Source organism: Rhynchophorus ferrugineus, unplaced genomic scaffold (assembly GCF_030347505.1).
Source record: "Rhynchophorus ferrugineus isolate W39M unplaced genomic scaffold, kcgeb_rfMv2 rfM8, whole genome shotgun sequence".
Taxonomy (NCBI): Eukaryota; Metazoa; Arthropoda; class Insecta; order Coleoptera; family Curculionidae; genus Rhynchophorus; species Rhynchophorus ferrugineus.
Window position 1 is genome coordinate 33864060 of NW_027472587.1, and position 19874 is coordinate 33883933.

General features: G+C 34.4%; 2 protein-coding genes across 6 annotated transcripts in view; one reads left to right on the forward strand and one right to left on the reverse strand.

Moving 5' to 3' along the window:
- The first annotated feature begins 933 nt into the window (after positions 1 to 933).
- LOC143201125 (uncharacterized) lies at positions 934 to 6421 on the forward strand. The gene is made up of 5 exons (XM_076411980.1): positions 934 to 1110; positions 2109 to 2338; positions 2400 to 2597; positions 5883 to 6024; positions 6179 to 6421. Exons 1-5 carry the CDS (start codon positions 1063 to 1065, stop codon positions 6416 to 6418), a joined length of 858 nt encoding a protein of 285 aa, XP_076268095.1. The 5' UTR covers positions 934 to 1062; the 3' UTR covers positions 6419 to 6421.
- A 3027-nt stretch (positions 6422 to 9448) lies between these two features.
- The window catches only part of LOC143201126 (uncharacterized), a 176110-nt gene continuing 165684 nt past the window's right edge, over positions 9449 to 19874 (reverse strand). For 4 of the 5 annotated variants that reach the window (XM_076411983.1, XM_076411982.1, XM_076411984.1 and 1 more), the window contains 2 exons: positions 15614 to 15921; positions 10790 to 12599 (listed from right to left, as the gene is read on the reverse strand). In XM_076411983.1, coding sequence (XP_076268098.1) covers positions 10941 to 12599; positions 15614 to 15921 — 1967 coding nt within the window. In that variant the 3' untranslated portion in view covers positions 10790 to 10940. Of the gene's footprint in view, positions 12600 to 15613; positions 15922 to 19874 lie in introns of all 5 variants that reach the window. The other variant, XM_076411981.1, reaches the window with a different exon arrangement.

Genomic DNA, 19874 nt, shown 5'->3' on the forward strand with positions numbered 1-19874 from the left:
AGACACACATGAGGACACATTTCAATTAAATTAAAACAGCATTTTACAATTTCTGATCAGAAGATGTCGCTTTTGTAATTCATTGGAAATTATGTTCTTGTCCAAAAACCTACCTACAAGCCGTTAAGACTTATTGACCTTTTTACCATTCAGTATACTTCACTATACACTATTTGGATGGCAACATTTGTTATCAGATCTGATGTTGTAGATTAAAGATCTAAGAAACCTAAAGATTTTGGTTAGGTTTTCCAAGGTGAACAAGTCCGATAGACAGTGAGGGAAATTAAGTTCGGTTCTCAATGTGGTCAAGGAGTTACATTAGAGTAAATAATATACTGAGTACCTGTCTTTTTGCGAATTTATTAATTTCCTCTATGACAGTTGCAATCCAAAGGTCTTGGTGTAGTAATTGTTCCTGTAATATCCAAGTCCTTCCACAATACCTCTTAGAACTTTATTACATAGAGGTTTTGTACTGTTTTATATTACTACTCACATACCCATAACTGAATTACATTTCAGGTATTCCATATGGTATTGGCTTGCATATCAGCAATTTATTATGTAGGGATAATTTAGATTTTCTTTCAAATAATCAATTCAAGTTTCTTCTTCTTGACATGCTCCTTATAATGAAGTTTTGCATGAAGATGTATACCAAGGCAAGCCTTACATGCTGTAGATGCTTTCATCTATACAGTTCTATACAGTTTTATTTGATTATTTATTGATTGATTGTTTATTAAGGTCTTATTACTGAAAATAATTAAGAACAGTATTTAAAGTTGTTATTTTAATAGAAATTTTAAATTTAAAAAATTAAAGTAATCAGATGTATACTAAATAGTGAATTGCACATTAGAATACAACTGGTCCTGGCTATATATATGAATATACTTATTGAAGATTTAATTTTAGGGCGCTAGTTGTTTCAGCTTGAGCGTGCCCCATAACACTTTAATAACTGGCAGTCGGAATGGAGTTATTAGGTTGTGGAATTTTTTAATATCCAAACCAATTTCTGTTATAGCACATAGCCAGACGAATATTGTCGACTTGATGGTTTTAGATAAGCAGGCACTTTTCATAAGTTGTTCATATGAAGGGGTGAGTATCCTCTAGTAAATTTAATAACGAGTTGATGCTGTAATGTTAATGTTAATTAAGTTATTTTGTGGTATTCAGCAAATTTGAGTGATATCCGGTTTTTATGTGTGTATTAAAATGTATCTCAGTCTGTTTATTTGTAACAATGTTTCTGTTTATCCTACCGATAATTCTGTTGGATCCCATGTATCTAGTTTTTCTAATGCTTCGCTGATCCTTGTAGTTGATTGACACTTGGTTGATTTTCTAAACTATTCTGCATGACTTCGTGGATTATAATGTTTCTAATAAGTTTCTAATTTTCTGGTGTTTCTTTGATACTTGAGTGTTCTAGTGCACTCGCAATTAATTTACGTCTCTTTCACAGCCATCTTTCCACTTTCCCTCATATTGTTATTCCTCTCTCTCTCTCTCTCTCTCTCTCTCTCTCTCTCTCTCTCTCTCTCTCTATATATATATATATATATATATATATATATATATATATATATATATATATATATATTTACCTAAAATCCATTTCCTTGCATTCTCCAAGAGATCCAAGACAAGGATTTGAAGGCATTACTCTAAAAACGACCAGAATACCAACAATGTTCTTCCTCGGCATGATAACGCTCGACCACATGTCGCAAAATTGGTGAAAACATATTTGGAAGCATTAAAACGGGAAGTGCTACCTAACCCGCCGTATTCTCCAGACCTTGCTCCTTCTTATTACTACTTGTTCCGACATATGAGTCGTCACCTGTTTGAGTAGCGCTTCCTTTCTTCTAAAGATACCTATATATGGATCGATTCTTAGATAGCCTCAAAAATACATCGTTCTTTCGACATGGAATCCACAAATTGCCTGAACAGTGAGAAATGAGTAGCAGTTATCGATGCACAATCACTCGAATAATTATAGGCTTTATAATATACTTAATTTACCGATATCCATATACCTTTTATGTGTTAATCTATCGACGATCTTTCTCCAACAAATATTTTTTCAGGACCTGAATGTTTGGGACTTAAAGGAATATTCCTGCCTGCAAACTATAAAGCTTACCTTCCCGTCCTTTCGTATTCATGGCAAACTTATAGAGTGGGGAATAAATTCTATTTATCCAGGACCCAAAAGACAGCCGCCAGAAATGCAGCGCGACAACGGGGGTAAGAAGGAATGTTTCGGAATAAACGATATCGATGAAAAGAAAATTGAAAATTTAAATAAGACCCCGAGGTACAACATCTGGCGTAAAGAAAAAAACTTAAATAAAGGCCGTTTTACATGTTTTTTTCAGCGAATGTTTTAGCGTATGGGAAAGGTCCTGTTTGCTGGTGGCTTGTTGTAATCATCTAGCAAAGCTAAGGATGAACTTTGACGACGCATCTGTGGAATATTCGTTTACTTATCCCGTCTTACCGCCTCCACCACTGCAAAATAGTGTTCTGATTCCCACAAATTGGGGTCTTCAAAATTATTCATCTGATGTGAAACAGTGAGATGAAACAAAAAATCACTTATTCATTTTAAATTAAGAGGTACTTGCTTGTTAATAAAGGTGTTACCTTTTACATTTATATTACATCATATTACACTATTATTCACATACATATTACAATTTACAATTAATTTAACTGTATAACATATATATTGAAACAATTCATTTGTGTATATCTCTTGAGAAATCGATAGGACAAGTTGGATCTCACAGGCCTATTTTGCTGTTACCTGCGATATCAAAATTATTTGAGAGACTACTGTAAAAACGTATCAAACCATTTATAGAAATACCATATTTCCAGTTTGAACATCGAAATCATTAACACATATTTCGGCTGGAGTTCCCCAAAGAAGTGTCTTGGCACCAATCCTATCTATATCTGCTCTACAATGCTGATATCCCAACAACAAAAGAAACAGCAATTGTAACATTTGGCAATGAGACAGTAATGATAACAAAAGGTATATCTCTGCCTAAGGCTGTAGAAAAAGTACAAATAGCAGTTAACAAGATTTACAAATAGACTAGAGACTGGAAAATACAACTTGATAGCTCCAAATCTGTCCATGTTAATTTTGCGTTGCGGCGAAATGACAAAAACCTAATTATATCACTTGACTGATAACCAATTCCTCAAGCAGAATAAGCTAAATACCTCGACATACATCTCGATGTTAGGTCAAATGTGAAAGATAATGTTAGACAAAAAGCAGAGCACATTAGACTCAAAGTAAAGCAACATTATTGTCAATCAACCATAAAACCAATTTGGAGCTATGGCGTACAAATATGGAGTTGCACTAGAACATCAAACTAACTAGTAATCCAAGGCATTCAAGAAAATTTGTGCGATTTATTACCAATGCTTATCGCTATGTAACCATCGAAGGGGTGTACGATGACCTCGCAATCAAATGAATATACGAAGTGATCCAAGATTTCGATTTAAAACATGAAAAAAAATTAGTAAATCACAACAACGTGAACACAATATACCTATTGAACAGGACAGAAAATCAGAAGACTGAAGCCAACTAAACCATAGTAAAAAAAACAAAGTACAACAGAACAGTAGTAATAAATTAATTTATACATTAAGATTGTATTTAACATATCTAGTGTAAGATATATTTAACATAAATTGTACTGAAAGGTGGCCAGTTGATTTTTCAATTTTATCTTTTTTTACAAAAGATCAGGGGAGACACTCAATAAAGGGTAGGTTGTCCAGGGTAGGATACTTTATGACCAGGGGAAGGATCTTAAAGTTGCTTCATTAAAAAAAAACGGACTATTTTAGGGAATTAATGAACATAATTTATTTATTCATTATATAATCATTAATTATTAGATTTTTCACTTTTAGGCAGCCCTTAGTAATACAGTAATAATACTGTTAAATTTCAAAACTTTGAATAATCCAAGATACTCATTTTAAAATAAACCCAATTGTCAAGATCGCAGAAATAGTGTAAACTTTGCACTACCAAGCGAATGGGAAACTTTGGTTAACTTTTGGTGAGCCTGAAAATATTGTTATATTTTTTGTTTTTTTTTTAATTATTTAATTATTACATTGGTGAAATCTCAGTCTCTGGTGAAATTATGTTTATACATGTCACTGCTGCATTTTTTATTATATGCACCTCACTACACAACACTGCACAAGATCAGATGAGATGGTTTGATGGTTGATTCTTTTGAGTCTGTGCACTGTTCTGGTGGTATTCAAAAGCTGCAATATTTCAATATTCTCATGAGAATGGAGTCTTTCCTCATGTCCGCTTGCAATTCACTTGATTTCTTGACTGACTGTGGGTATCTGAAGGTCTCGATGTAGGTAATCAGTCCTGTAGTATTTGGGTGCGCCCACAACACCTCTCTATACCACTTTTATTTATGTTACTCTTTGCAGAACATCTCCATAATTGAACTCCGTATGTCCATATAGGTTTCAGTATTTGCTTATATAATAGCAATTTATTATGTACTGATAATTGCAATGTTCTTCCAATTAGCCAGTATATTTTTCCATATTTCAATTCCAGTTCTTTTCTTTTCTTCTTTATATGTTCCTTCCTGCGAAGTTTTGCACCGAGATTCATTCAGAGATATTTAGCGCTGTTGCTATATGGAATGATAGTACTATTTAATGTTATTGCTGCTTGTACGACCTGTTTTATAGGTGAACTACATATGTACAGATTTACTTTCATTCATTCTTATTTTACAAGCTTGTGTCCAATTATTTATTTTGTCACTTGCCTGTACATCCTACACTCTGTCTGTCACTGTACCTCTAGACGAATAATCAGAAAATAAAACTTACTAGTGGAGATTCATAACTGCAGTCGCAGAATTAATTTAAATGACATGACTTCCTGCGACAATATAATCAAGCGTTGTTTTTAAAGGAATATAAAAAGGAAGGAAATGAGACACAAAATATGTGGGACAGATGTAGATGTAAATATTTTTTATCAAAACTAAATATTATGTTATTTTATTTGTTTTATTCTTTAAATGTACTAATACACGAACATAATCTGTTAGGAGACCGGCCAGGGGAGATACGTTTTTCATGTTTAAGATACTATAGTGGCTAAACTAAGTAAATTTAAATAATGATTTAAGAGATCTTAACGAAAGTTATAAATATTGAGGGATAGTTGTTTTATTTATTACGGCTATCTAGTAAATTAACACTAATAATTTGCTATTATCATAATTTGCTACTGCTTAAAATTACAAAATACTTTTTCTATGATAGGCACTTTTGGCATAACTTTTATGTGTTTTTAATGTGCTCTGAGTTTTACTTATAACTTCATTATATTAAAGTAAATGGTTTTATTCTTTTTAATCTTCTGACCAAACTATCATTGTCTAAGAACTGGAGAACCTTAACATTGATGTACTAATGACACCTCTGTTCGTGTCTTTGGGCATGGTCTTTGACAACTTTATCGACAGTTTATACCTTCATTTCCTTATGCAAGTCGTCGTTACAAATGTACTGTGAAGCATCAACAATATCTCACAGCATCTTATTTTGGAATCTTTGTATGATATTTCTATTGCTTTCGCTGGTATAACCTCAGAGTTGAACACCATAAGTCCACACTGGTTTAAAGATTTGTTGGTATGTTGAGAGATAATAACGTTATCGTCGAAGAAGTTTTCGAAAAAAATGTGATTTTTCCTTATCGTTGACGTGGAAAGTACCTCTTAACTTAGAATGAAGACATATATATGTATATAGTAAATATTCAGTTTTAGTTTAGAAGATGAACTTAATATCAACGTAAATAAGCAGTTGGAAGAGCTTAGTTTCATTTTAGACAAAAATATACTCGAAGAAGAAGGCCGAAAAAATAACATAAATTACAAGATAGCTATTTTGGAGTCTAAAAAGGAACAGGTACGGCTTTTTATATGATTAATAGCTTCGGCGGTCATTTATTTTTTCCGTCCCTGACAGAAACAAATATTTAACGTAAAGTTTCTCATCCGTTTTGCATGTTGTGCCTGTTTTTAAGCCCCCGTTGACACTTGACGAATCTTCTTCATTCCAGATGAGACTAAACGTCGCCCTGGGAGCTCCCTATTTAGCTCTCGACGTGTACGAGATAGAAGAGTTGCGTTTGTCGGACAATGTGCTTAAATCAAATAGGAAAAAAAGGAATTTTTATATGAATCGAATTCAGGAGCTCTTGGACAACGCTTCTGCCAAAGATGAAATATTCTCTGCCAGTAGTCCTACTAGCAGTCGATCTAAATCGAACAAAAGCAGCATTGTAGAATTTCCTTTATGAAAATTTGACTTTATGAAATTAAAATATTTAAGAATATTAAAGATTTAAAATACTTGAAATGTTTTATTTTATATAATGGCCTGTGAAAAAAAAATTAAAGCGAATTTTTATGAATAACCTGTTTGTAACAGGTGGGGCAGAAGTTCCGCTATCATTTTGATTGCGCGTTCAGTTTCGCTTTAACCATTGTGTTGTGTAGACGTCCAAATTTTATTATGGATAAATATAGGCCACAAGAACGAGCAGAAATAGCGACAATATCTATTGAAACTTATCGTTCAATTATTGTCATTCAGCGAAAATTGCGTCAAAAATATCCTTATCGTCCAGCGCCTCACAAAACTACAATTTATCCTTCACAGTCTCGTAACGCTGTAAATGTGACTCTGGTGCCCGATAGTGTTGCAGAGTCTTCAGAAACATTAATTCGGAGACGTGGTGTCCAGTTATACATTTCTGTACAGTAATGCAATCCTAAGGCTGTCTGGTAAAATTGAAGATTTTTCGTCTAAATTGATAATGAGCGATGAAGCCCATTTTCTTCTCAGTGGCCACGTCAATAAACAGAACAGTCGCTGTTGGGGAACACAGAATAGTCAATTAATTCATTAAACATCATTGCATCCACTAAAAACAATTGTATGATATTCATGCTGGAAACATCATTGGTCTCCATATTTTTGAAAATGACCAAGGTGTTGCTGTTACTGTTACTGCTGAACGGTACCAAGACATGATTCGAAATTCTCTTGTGCCTGAAATGGACCACCAAGAACTAGAGGACATGTAGTTTCAGCAAGATCACACACACATAGCTCGTTCAATTCAATTATTGAATGACGTTTTTCCACGAAGACTAATTTCGCGAAGTTGCGGATTTAACAGTACCAGATTTTTTCTTATGAGGTTTTTTAAAATCAGAAGTTTATGTGAATAGGTCCCAAGCGATCCAACATCTTAAAGACTCTCCAGATGTTGCAGGATGTCATGAAAAATGCTTGAAAAATACGTCACCATTTAGCCGACAAAATTTTTTAATCATAACGAAAAAAAAATGTAAAGACCAAATAAACTTTTTATGGAAACCAAACTTACTTATCTTTGCAAAGGTATAGGTGGACTTTTCCTCCACCTTGTAGAAATTTGGAGATTCCTGACCGAAAAAAACGGAATCAAGTAATGTTCATAAGTCAGCTTTACATCATTACGACAGCTTTGCAGAGGCCAATAAAATGTTACTCAGAGGAGACAAGTTTCAGGCTATAGAGCCGATACACCAAAACTCATCAGTCAATCTTTCTAAATTTTACCTAGTTGCTAAACATATGTTTGGCCTAGCGTTGTCTTGATGGTAGGCAACGCCTTCCCTGTGGATTAATTTTTGTAGTTTCTTTTAAACACCTGCTATAACCGCATTAGTTGTTGATAGTTGAGAGTGGAATTAATATTTTGATCAGATTTGAGCAGCTTTTGATTAACAATTTCTTTCTAATCTCATGAAATACATTCACGAATCACCTTTCTTGGCTCCAATGAAGGTTTTCAAAGTGTTTGGGAAGGTTGATTGACACAAAAGATAGCTTGAAAGTGCTCAAAGGCCTTTAGTCATGAACTGATGGAATTAGGAACATCTATACATTGAAAAACGTCACTAATCTGTGGATTCCTATTTTATAAGTAACGCAGTTCATGGTGTAATGACGTCAAAAGCGAACTGTAATTGTTGTGAGCTAAAGTCTTCTGGAAATTGGATAGAAGTTTGCAGATATTGATGTCGAGCCACCAAAGGCGGACTATAGCTACCGTAACTTGCTCCTCAGCCGTATACTATCGGAATTTAGGACACTGAAACTTGGGAAACCACCCAGAGACTATACAATACATTTGTTACAATATCCATGGAGAACTTTTGAGAATTAGACTTTGAATTAATGTTGCGACTTAAATGTATTTGTATTTTTTAACAGATCAATTGAAAAGTCCCCGGCCTGACACATAGATGGCGCTACTAGAATTAAATCCATATATTTTTTAGTTAGCCCTAACCCTCATAAGATGCGTGTACAAATTTGACAGCTGTCGGATTATTAGTTTGTGAATTATATCATTTTGACTGAAGCAACTTTTGTTATTGAGAAAAAAATGGATAAAAAGGAATTTCGCGTGTTAATAAAATATTTCTTTTGAAAAAATACAGCTGAACTGAAAACTTAATGGTGAGTTTCCGGACACTGCCCCAGGAAAATAAACACCACAAAATAATAAACCCGAGTTTTTGCATCGACATATGACAATGTATGATACATGGCTCCATCATTTTGCTCCGAAATCCAATCGAGAGTCGTCCGAGTGGACTGCACACGATGAATCCGCTCCAAAGCGTGGGGAAACGCAACAGTCGGCTGGCAAGGTTATGGCGTCTATATTTTGGGATGCGCATGGAATAATTTTCAATAAATACCATGAAAAAGGAAGGACTATCAACAGCGACTATTTTATAGCGCTATTGGACCGTTTGAAGGACGAAATCGCCGAAAAACGGTCGCATTTGAAGAAAAAGAAAGTGATGCTTCACCAAGTCAATGGACCGTGTCACAAGTCAGTGGAAACGATGGCAAAAATACATGAATTGGGCTTCGAATTGCTTCCTCATCCACCGTATTATCCTGATCTCGCCCCTAGCGACTATTTCCTGTTCTCAGATCTCAAAAGAATGCTGGTCGGGAAGAAATTCTCGTCGATGAAGAGGTAATCGCCGAAACTGAGCCCCATTTTAAAGCAAAGGATAAATCGTACTACAAAAATGGTACCGAAAAGTTGAAAGGTCGCTATAACCCTTGAAGGCAAATACGTTGAATAAAAAAATTCGATTCGATTCTGTTAGGAGTAAATCATTTTGCCAGAAAAATGTGTTTTACTAAGGTAGGCTGGGGACTCAATGACCTATTGATTCAACATGTGTTCCTTCGCTACGCTTCAACAAGTAGGATAATTGGGTTTTATTTGGATAATGAATAAATATAACAGTGATAGTTGGCAAGATATTTTTTAATATTTATTTTACAAGGCGGTATACATAAATCTAACAACAACTTTTAACAAAAAACAAGCATTAGTGTGAACCTGACTGTATCTACAATTTACAAACTAAAGTTAATCAGTTCCGTTAATACTTAATACGTTTAAAAATAGGTAATAAAACTGCAGAACAAACACGAGGCGAATGGAGTTTGCAAAGATTTAAGGGGATTTCGAGTTGTATTTACACAAATAAATAATTATCAGTTAATTATTTGCTGATATTAAACGTAACAGTTAGAGTTCGTGAATATTTAGTTATATTTCGTCTTATTTACACTTCTGCTGTCGCTCAAATAGATTTTTAATAATACTAGGTTTGTTGAAGAAGTAACTTTTAACTGAATATCGACATTATTTTAATTATATTTATTATCGTGGGCGTCCCCAGGTTTATTTTCAGGGAAGTACATGTATCTATAGATTTTTCCATGTTTATCATGTAGATAAATGTAATATCAAAAAGAAATCGAGCAATTATTTGATTCCTGTATATCTATCTCATCGAAAACATACTTAATCTCTGTGATATATTTACTAAATGACGTTAACCTTGATATTAAACTAGTTTTACAATGTGAATGAAAATTCCAATATAACATATTCTCTTTCAGCCTATTTGGCTCCAGCAAAGAGATCTCTTTAGAGGACATGAGTTTTATTTAGGCTTTCAGAGCAACGTAGTCCACAAGGATAGTTTATGATTTCTCTTTGTCTCAAATATCAAAAGTTTCATGAAGCTTCACAAGTAAGTGGTATTATAATGCACTGGCTTTGTCAACTACATTTGAAAAGATCATGGATAGAAGGGGAGAGGACTAGCAGAAGATATAGAGAATGTTTGAGTAGATCTAGATCATTTATTGCCGAGGCTATCTTTTGCTAGGAGATGCTAATGACGAATAAAGCGGGTTTAAATGAAACTGTTGAGTGAGACCATAAAAATTAGTTGTCAGATTATGGAATGGATATGTTCAATGTTCGCAGGAAAATAGTAGAGGAGAGTGTTAAACTTATTGATAAGGCGATGAATACATTTGTATAGCAACATAGACGCTTTCTGTTTTTAATCAAACAGTAATCTAATAAAAACATATTACTGATAGGAGTGTTCAAAAAATTAGTTTTCTAGGTTACTTCTTCAACGTACGAGTGTTAACAAAAGTTCCAAAATTATCCACGATTTTTTAAATAGTTTCTTACAGTCAATTTTCACCAAAAACAAATCGGCAGTCGAATCAATCAAGAAATCGTCATTCTCGTTAAACTTAAGTCATAATTCCGCAACTAATTATTAAAGCTAACACACTATCTTTAAATTAGTAACATTTATTGCAATTATTTACTAAAATAACGTGTAGTTCCTTCAAGCACTCTCATTTTATAATAGCATCTATGGCACTTCTTTCGACATATATACGTTTCTGTTTAGGTACGACTTGTTTCAGAGTTTCGTGGTGGCCTGCAGTTTCACGTAACGATTGTGCTGCACGTTCTCGTCGCATTCGGGCGGCAGGAAGCATTGGTGCGTTTGCAGTTTCGGTTTCAGGAGTATCTTTCTCACCCCCCATATCAAGGCGATGACCATCAGGCACAATACGAGGAATATAGTGACGAAGGCGATATCGAGACCGGTGAAATGATGATACTCCTTCTTGAACACGGTCACGCATCTGGGTTTGGTCATGTCGACGATGGGATCCGGGGGATCTAGGTTGACGCAGACCTTGTACGGTCCCTCGTTTAGTCCCACGAAGGTGTATATTGGTTTGGCACAGAATACTTTCCTCTGTGTCAGCAAAGTGCTCTGGTCCAAAATGGCTATGTTTATGTCACAGACGGCTGCGTGCGGATACAGTATCACCTCGATGGACAAGCTCCCATAGCTCGATAAGTTGGCTTGAATCGATAGTATCTTCGGAATAGGGGAAATATAATTATCTTGATGGATTATCGGGTTTTTGATTAACGGTATCATGTCCGAGCACCCGAGAATCAGGGAGACATCATCGGATTTCTCGGATCCGAACAAGGCTACGCAGTAGCGATATTTATGTTCCTGCTGCAAGCTGGTGGGTACCGTAACGTGAAGAGACCTGGCGTCTGGCATCTCGGAGGAGTTACATTTTATCGGATATGACTCGAGGAGAATCTCGTTCGGACCCTCCTCCTCGTAGATGAAGATGGCGTCGCAGGAATACGGACTGGCTTCTTCCTCCACGTCCCACACCAGGTTGATGTTTTTCCCATCGTAATCCAGATTCTGTAGACTCACTTTGGCTCTGTACGGTGTCGATAGTGGTGCCATGATGGTTTCCTGTTCGTCTTCGCCGCATAACAACGAATCCGAGGGAACCTCGATGAGTAAACCATTTTCTAATGATGGCGGCGTCGTACAAACCGCCGTGGCCTTATCCTCGTTCGGTAAACTCGAGTTTACCAGCCAGTTAGTGAACTCGATGAGACTACAGTCACAATTCAACGGATTCTCCAACAACGTCAGGTGTTTAAACATCGTGTTTGGTTTCAAAGCATCGCTAGCGATGATTGATATATCGTTCTCGTCCAGTTTAAGCACCTTCAACGATTTTAAAGGCTGTATTAAATCGGCGGTCAGAGCTCTGAGGAAATTATGTCTTAAATCTAAATCGGTCAAGCTGTTTAGGTGAGCCAGCGAGGCTCCGGATACAGCAACGATTCTGTTATGAGCTAAGTCCAGGCTTAACAACGTCGTCAGGTGTATGAAAGCGTGATCCTCGATGACGTCTATCAGATTATGCTGGAGTCTTAGTGTGGTTAAGTTGCTCAGTCCTTGAAGAGCTCCCATCTTGATGCTGCTCAGAGAATTATGCGACAATTGTAGGTCGTTAATGGAGGACATCTTTGGGAAGGTTTTCGGACCCAAAGGTCCCACCAGCAGGTTCTCCGACAAGTCCAGGTCCTCGATGGTGGCCTGAGAGTTCAGTTTGGTGATTACTTGCAGTGTTATCTTGTTGCCTCGCAGTCGAAGGATTCTCAACTCCGGTGAGTCCTCGAAAGCGTCCGGGGATATCTTCGCGATCTGGTTGTTGCTGACGTCAATGAAAGATAAATTTCGTAGGCCCTGAAACGGAAATAAAATTCGTGTAAATCTTCAATATTTAATCTCGTGATTATTTATTAAAGGATACTTGGAGAGGGGAAAGCGATAAAATGGAAAAGCTGTAAAAAAGGGGTTTTTCGAATTTCAATTTGTAAATGTTTTGAATAATTAATTCAGACGGTGTCAGGCAAGATTAAGTGTCAATACAGCGGATAAAACATTGTTTTAACACTTTTTTTCAAATTATATTTTTATTCCTGATGATAAAATGTATTAAATAAATGAAAGAATGGTATAAAAATATGTTATTTTGTAGTGATGTTATTTACCATAAGGGTTAACATCTGATCGGCTGTATATATGTATTGAAAAGGAAAATCCTGAAATTAAATGAAAAAAAAATGAAATTAAATTACCAACAAAACAAATCTAAATTAATATAACTGTTTGGGTTCGACACAGATTTCAAAGTAATCAGATGGAAGTAGTTAAAATAATATTGTAAATAGATAAATAGGTTTAGGTGGGTATTAAGCTAAATTGTATGCATATAGTAGAATATAAAATACGTGTAGTAATAAGGGTTTTGTTTCTTTTTATTTAGTTATTACAACGATTATTATGTACATATTTTATTTTGTGTGTTTTTTTTTTGTGTTAAAAATCTAAGTTTGATAATTTTTAAATTTTTGAGTGAGTTCTTTATTAATTTTTTGAAGTCGGTTAAAAATATTCTATGTTTAATTTATTTTAAATCTAATTTATATATACAAATAAGTCTTCTATTTGTTTTTATTATAATATAGGTAATGAAGAAACGTGGTAAGCTTTAGGGAAGTAGGATGGAAGTTTGAGAATAGCTAATTTGAGGTTGAATATACAAAATATAGTTTTTAAATATACAAAATTGAAAGCTCAATCAGAACCAAATCATAGAAATTAAATAAGCCTCAGTCAATAATAAAAGAAAAGGTCGTGATAGAGATGAAAATGCAGACAAGGTATATTACAATTGATAATTGTCAATTTTTTCTTCTAAAATACGAAAAAAAATGTATAAACTTTTAAATGTGAAGCCATATTACAACCTCTATATTTAGGAAACATTGAATCTTTTATTATTACTTAGTTTTGATCGATGAGGCTTGTAAAAATCTCAATTAAGCTCTATATTGTCGGAATTATTGTTTTCTAGTGTAAAATTATTACGGCACGACATATACAGTACCTTTCAAAAGTTTGAAAATAATAACCCAATTTGAAAAAGCGACAATAAAACAGATAAGTTATGATTTATTACACTCAAATATTACAATTTCATATGGATTCGTCGTGACCTCCATGACCTTTAGGTCACCATGCATTCATCGACAACAAGTTCAAAGGTTGGCAACACCGATGGATTGGTACCATGCAGTTCCAGGCTATAAAAGACCATCACGACGACGTCTCGCTCTCTTCTCTTTTCTTTTCTCCACCCCCTTGTAACAGTACCACTTCCACATCGCTACCGTACTTCCTCTACCTAACCTAATATCCTGTCAAATCTCTCATCGACCAGATGTATCAATTATAAGTCGAAATAAACAAGTATTTCTTCAACCAGTGTTTTTAGTTCTTGTTCTCTAGTTTAGTTTTTAATTCCTTCCAAAAATAGTAGTGAGTGTTCAGACAAGCAATCGCGTCAACAGCCATTCATTTCAAGCGACCGACAAGACGAACATTCCTACAGATTGTATTCTAATAGCGCCATCTATGTGTCAGGCCGAGGACTTTTCAATTGACCTATTACATTAATAAGTAATTTTAAAATCGTGGCAAATCAGGATACAAGCAAATGACTCATTACTGTTAATTTACTGGAGTGCTATATATATATATATATATATATATATATATATATATATATATATATATACATAATTTTGAATTTTTAGATGTCACGGCACTAACACTGTCATATTTCCAAAACTAATTAAAATTTGTAATATTGTCTTAAATGCATGTTCCTAAAAGGTGAAGCCAGAAAATATTTTTAATAAAAAAATTGAACCGACTTCAAAAAATAAAAGTCACTGAAAGGTAAAATATAATCAAACTTTAATTTAAAAAAAACGTTTCAATATGAAATATGTACATAATAATTGTAAAAATGAAATAAAAATAAACAAACACCTTATTTAACCCATTTATTACACATATTTTATTTTATATTCTACTATATACACACAATTTAGCTTAATACCTACCTAAACGTATTTATCCATTTACAATATTATTTTAACTACTACTATCTGATCACTTTGAAGTTGGTGCCGGGCAAGAAGTTGTTTTGTTCGTAATTCAATTTTGTGTATAAGTCACAAATTTATATTATTATTTTAATATTGTTTGGGCTATGGATTATTGCAGCAGTTATCTGCGGTATTTCTACACCTTTCCATATGCTTAAAAAGCAAACTGAATGACTTTAACACTGAACTACTTCAGATTTTTCATCACATCAGTTCAGCAATAACATTATACCCAAATATTTGATTATTTCAGATAAAGAAATATGTGAAAACTTTTTGCTTTTGAAATTTGAGGTTTTCCCTGGATTCTCCCCTTCCCCCATCTGATCCCAACTTGGTTCCAAGGGGACCACCACGGAAGTGCACTCTTTCGAATAAAAAAATAATTTTGAAAATCTGTCTATAATTGACGGAAAAATCGGCGAGTGTATATTAAAAAACATATATATACAGCCGGCATAGACCATCCCAGTTTTTTGAAGTCGTTTAATAAATAGAATTTTTCAAATTTATAAGATGGATTACCCTTTTGGTTAGATACGAAAACAACTATGTGTCCGAAAATAATTTGGATATAAAAAAGAGCATTTTTAAGAGAAGCGGTTCAGCCTTAAAATTCTACGAAAGAAAATCGTGTTTTTTTTTAATTTCTAGAGTAAAACACCCCCTTAAACCCCACTAGCCCGTTCTTATCTTATTTACGGAGTCGAAGTTCACAAAGTAAATGAAATTACTACTTACTTTAAAGGATTGGCCATCCAGCATTTTCAATTTATTACCGGATAAATCTAACCTGTCCAGTTCCGGCAGCGATTTGAGGGCTTGGGTCGGCACGGCGTACAGCTGATTATTCGGTAATCCCAAGGCCTGCAGGGGTGAGGCGAGGCCCCGGAAGGCAACAGGGTTGACCTCCCTGATTTCGCCCGAAGAAATGACTAGTCCGTGGAGGGAGATACCTTCGAGTAGAGTCCCCGATATTACCGAGACGTTCTGTACGGTACAGTCGAGGAGGGATATCGAAGCGGTGGAATGGGATCGCAACGTCTGACCTGAAAATAAAACGTGTTTTAAGCAACCGGTCTCTGAGGGATGTTTAGCGTTAAAGAAGGTCGGAACGAAACAGTGTACGTTTGTTCCGGACATAAATTATCCGGAAATAGGTCAAATTTATTCTAGTTAATGTTGAATTATTGCCAATTGTACTGTCCTCTCGGAAAAGTATCGATTGTTGCTTTTTCGTATTAGTATCTCTTGTTTATGTATTAATACTGCCTATAAAGGTAAAAAGTAGTGTTGGGAGCTATCGACTGTTTAGTAGTTGACTAGTTTGAACTATCGACTGTTTCAGTCGCTATTTTTGGTTCGACTCATTTTACTATTTTCGGTCTCACTGATTTTGTTACTATTTACTCTCGACTATTTCAGTCGTGTACTTTTAGTTACTATTTTTGATTCGAACTAGTAACTTTCATTAGATTTATATGTAATATATATAGTTTTATGATTTTTTTGGTAGTTTGCTTGTAAATAACAGTGTATTTAATGTTGATATATAGCAGCGTTTTGGAATGATATTTTTCAAGATTGTTAATGTAATAGCGTAAAAAGATTAAATTTGTGATTAAAATGATAAATATTAATGTATATTTGACTGTTTTTATGACAATATTAGGTAATATTTCGATTACTCTCTCGATTTTTGTTAAAAAACATTTCTGTTCAATAATAAATAAAGCATTTACTTTGTTTAAAAAAGCTCTAGTAGTTATTGTGCGATCATTTTTAATTGTCATGATTTTTTTTTCTATTATAAGGTATATGTTTAATTTTTATTTAGTATTTATAGGTTTTGTCTAAGTTCTATTGTAATGTCTATATTTATTATAGTATATTATTTGAAAATAGCAATTAATATATTAAAATACATTAAAACATTTGTGGGATATTATTCCATTCCATAGAAAAATTCCATTCCTTTTTAGAGATCCACAGAACATTCAAATATAAAAGTAATTCTACTTCGTTTAAAATAAAATTATTAATTGCATGTTAATAGTATTCAGGAATTCACGCCTCTCACCTCTCGCCATTCACGGTAGCAAAAGACCATTTGGTACTTTACCACCATAGTTTTTCACAATTTTGTGTTTTAATGTTACGCTTTCTCTTGATGGAAAAAAATAACGTTCAAGCGAAGCAATGGCTTGAAAAATGTTGAAAGGATTTCGCTCCATCGGAAATAATAATAAAAGGTTAGTTTGCTGACTTCAAACGTGGTTGTAGAGACACTAATGATGGAGAACGCAGTGGACGTCCAAATGAGGTGGTAATACCAAAAAACTTCGTTCTGAATGGTCGAAAAATGAAGTTGCGTGTGTTAGCTAACATGATAAAGATATCAAAATAACGTGTTGGTTTAATATTGCATGAGCATTTCACTATGAGAAAGCTCTGTTAAGTGGGTGCCGCAAACGCACACTGTTGATAAAAAAAAAAACATGTTAATGAATCTGAGCAGTGTTTGGCCATGTTTAAACGTAAAGAACACGGATCACACCATGGATCCATCACTCCAGAATCAAAACGATCGTCATTTGAGTGAACAGCAACTGTCGAATCTCGTCCGAAGCACCCGAAAGAACAACAATCGGCTGGAAAGGTTATGTCCTCGGTATTTTGGGATGTGCGTCGTGTAATATTCACAGACTTCCAATACCATCAATATCAACATCAAAATTTTGTTTTATCCAGACAACGCACCATGTCACCAGTCAATCCAAACAATGGCAAAACTATATGAATTGAAGTTCGAATTGCTCCCACATCCACCGTATTCGCCAGATTTAACTATTAGCGACTACTGGCTGTTCGCTAACATCAAGAAATACTATCCGGCAGGAAACTTAGCCTAAGTTAGTAGGTAGTCTCAGTTTCGTCGATCACACCTTCATTCGACGAAAATTTCTTCCCAGCGAGCATTCTTTTGAAATCTGAGAACAGGAAGTAGTCGCTGGAGTCCAGATTTGGAGAATACGGTGGATGAGGAAGCAATTTGAAGTCCAATTCATGGATTTTTGTTATCGCTTTCACTGACTTGTGACACGGTGCATTGTCTTGATGAAGCAGCACTTTGTTTTTCTTCAAATGCGGCCGTTTTTCGGCGATTTCGTCCTTCAAACGGTCCATTAACGCTATGTAATAGTCGCTGTTGATGGTCCTTCCTTTTTCAGGGTAGTCAATGAAAATTATTCCATGCGCATCCCAAAATATAGAACGCCATAACCTTGCGTTGCGTTTTCCTACGCTTTGGAGAGGGTTTATCGTGTGCAGTTTACTCGAGTGACTGTCGATTGGACTTCGGAGTGAAATGATGGAGCCATGTTTCCTGCATTCAAAAACTCGGATTTACTACACTTTTTTCCCTTCAGAAAGCAATATTTTATCAACACGCGAAATTTCTTTTTATCAATTTTTTTCACAATAACAAAAGTTGCTTCACTCAAAATGCTATAATTCACAAACTAATGATCAGCTGTCAAATTTATACATGCATCTTTTGAGGGTTAGGGCTAACTAAAAAACATATGGATTTAATCTAGTAGTGCCATCTATGTGTCAGACCGGGGACTTTTCAATTGACTTGTTATATCCAAAAAATAATCTCTTCTATTAACAACGGACAATTCATAAGGCACAAATTAAAAGAAGAAAATTCGTTCGTACATCATTTCGGTATTCTGTTGAAAAGCGATGAAATCTTTGAACTAGTTTTCAATCGTTAATGATTGCGTTCAAAAGTAATATATGAGAGAGCAGCGGAAGCTGCGCCAAAAGTAATTAAAACTGGGGTTCACTCTGCACTAACGGCGGCAATATTAAAATTTCGTTTTCATAGTTGGTATTTTTGCCCTTCTGCAATTGCAGCAAGAACGAGCGGTAGCTTTGACATGCTATTTAAATTTTTTTGTTCCATTCCAGAACAGTAATTAAAAAATTGGTGCAAAAAAAAACGGTACTAATTAATAGTTAGATTTTGTTATGTCACCATATTTTTTATAAATACACGTACAGGGGATAGATAAAATAACATGAAAACCTGACATAAACACAGTATTTATTTATTAATAAAGTATTGAGCTACTATTTGATTTAAAAAAAAAAATTTTAACAAAAAAACTGAACCGACTTCAAACTGATCAGTTGGTAGTTGTTAAAATAATTTTTTAAATAGATAAATAGGTGTAGGTAGGTATTAAGCTAAATTGTGTGTATACAGTAGAATATTAAATACGTGTAGTAGATATGGTAAATAAGGTTTTGTTTATTTTTATTTAGTTATTACAACGACTATTATGTACATATTTTGTTTTAAAATGTTTTTTTTTTGTGTTAACAATCTAAGTTTGATTATTTTTTACTTTTTAGTGAGTTTCTTAATTATTTTTTTGAACGCGTTTTAATTTTTTGTTAAAAATATTTTACTTTTCTCTTATTAGTGTTAGATATTTAGTCAATAAATTACGCAGTTATTTTATTAAATATTACAATGGGTAGGCCAAGTAAAGGTGTAGCCCCTATGAGGAAAAATAGGAATAAAGAAACAATGATTAAAAATTAAGAACGCTTCAGGCCCTGGTGTCCGCTACCTAGTCTAGATGATTTCACAAATGTTCTAATCAAATTAGAACAACAAAAAGTTGTTGCCTCCGTTGGGAATCGAACCCACGACCCCCGCATATGAGCTAAACGCTCTATCCATTACTCTATGCTTCTATAGAGTAATGGATAAATCCACTACTCTATTGCCTCATCTCAGATGCCGATCGTTTTGATTCCAAAGTGAAGCTATGAATCCATGTTTCACCCATTGTCACATATCAATGAAAATATTTCGGTTTGTTTCGTTTAAATCCATATGTTTTTCCGGACACTACCCCAGGAAAATCAACCATCAAGGATTGGTATGCAAAGTTTAGACGTGGTGAAATAAGAACATATGAGT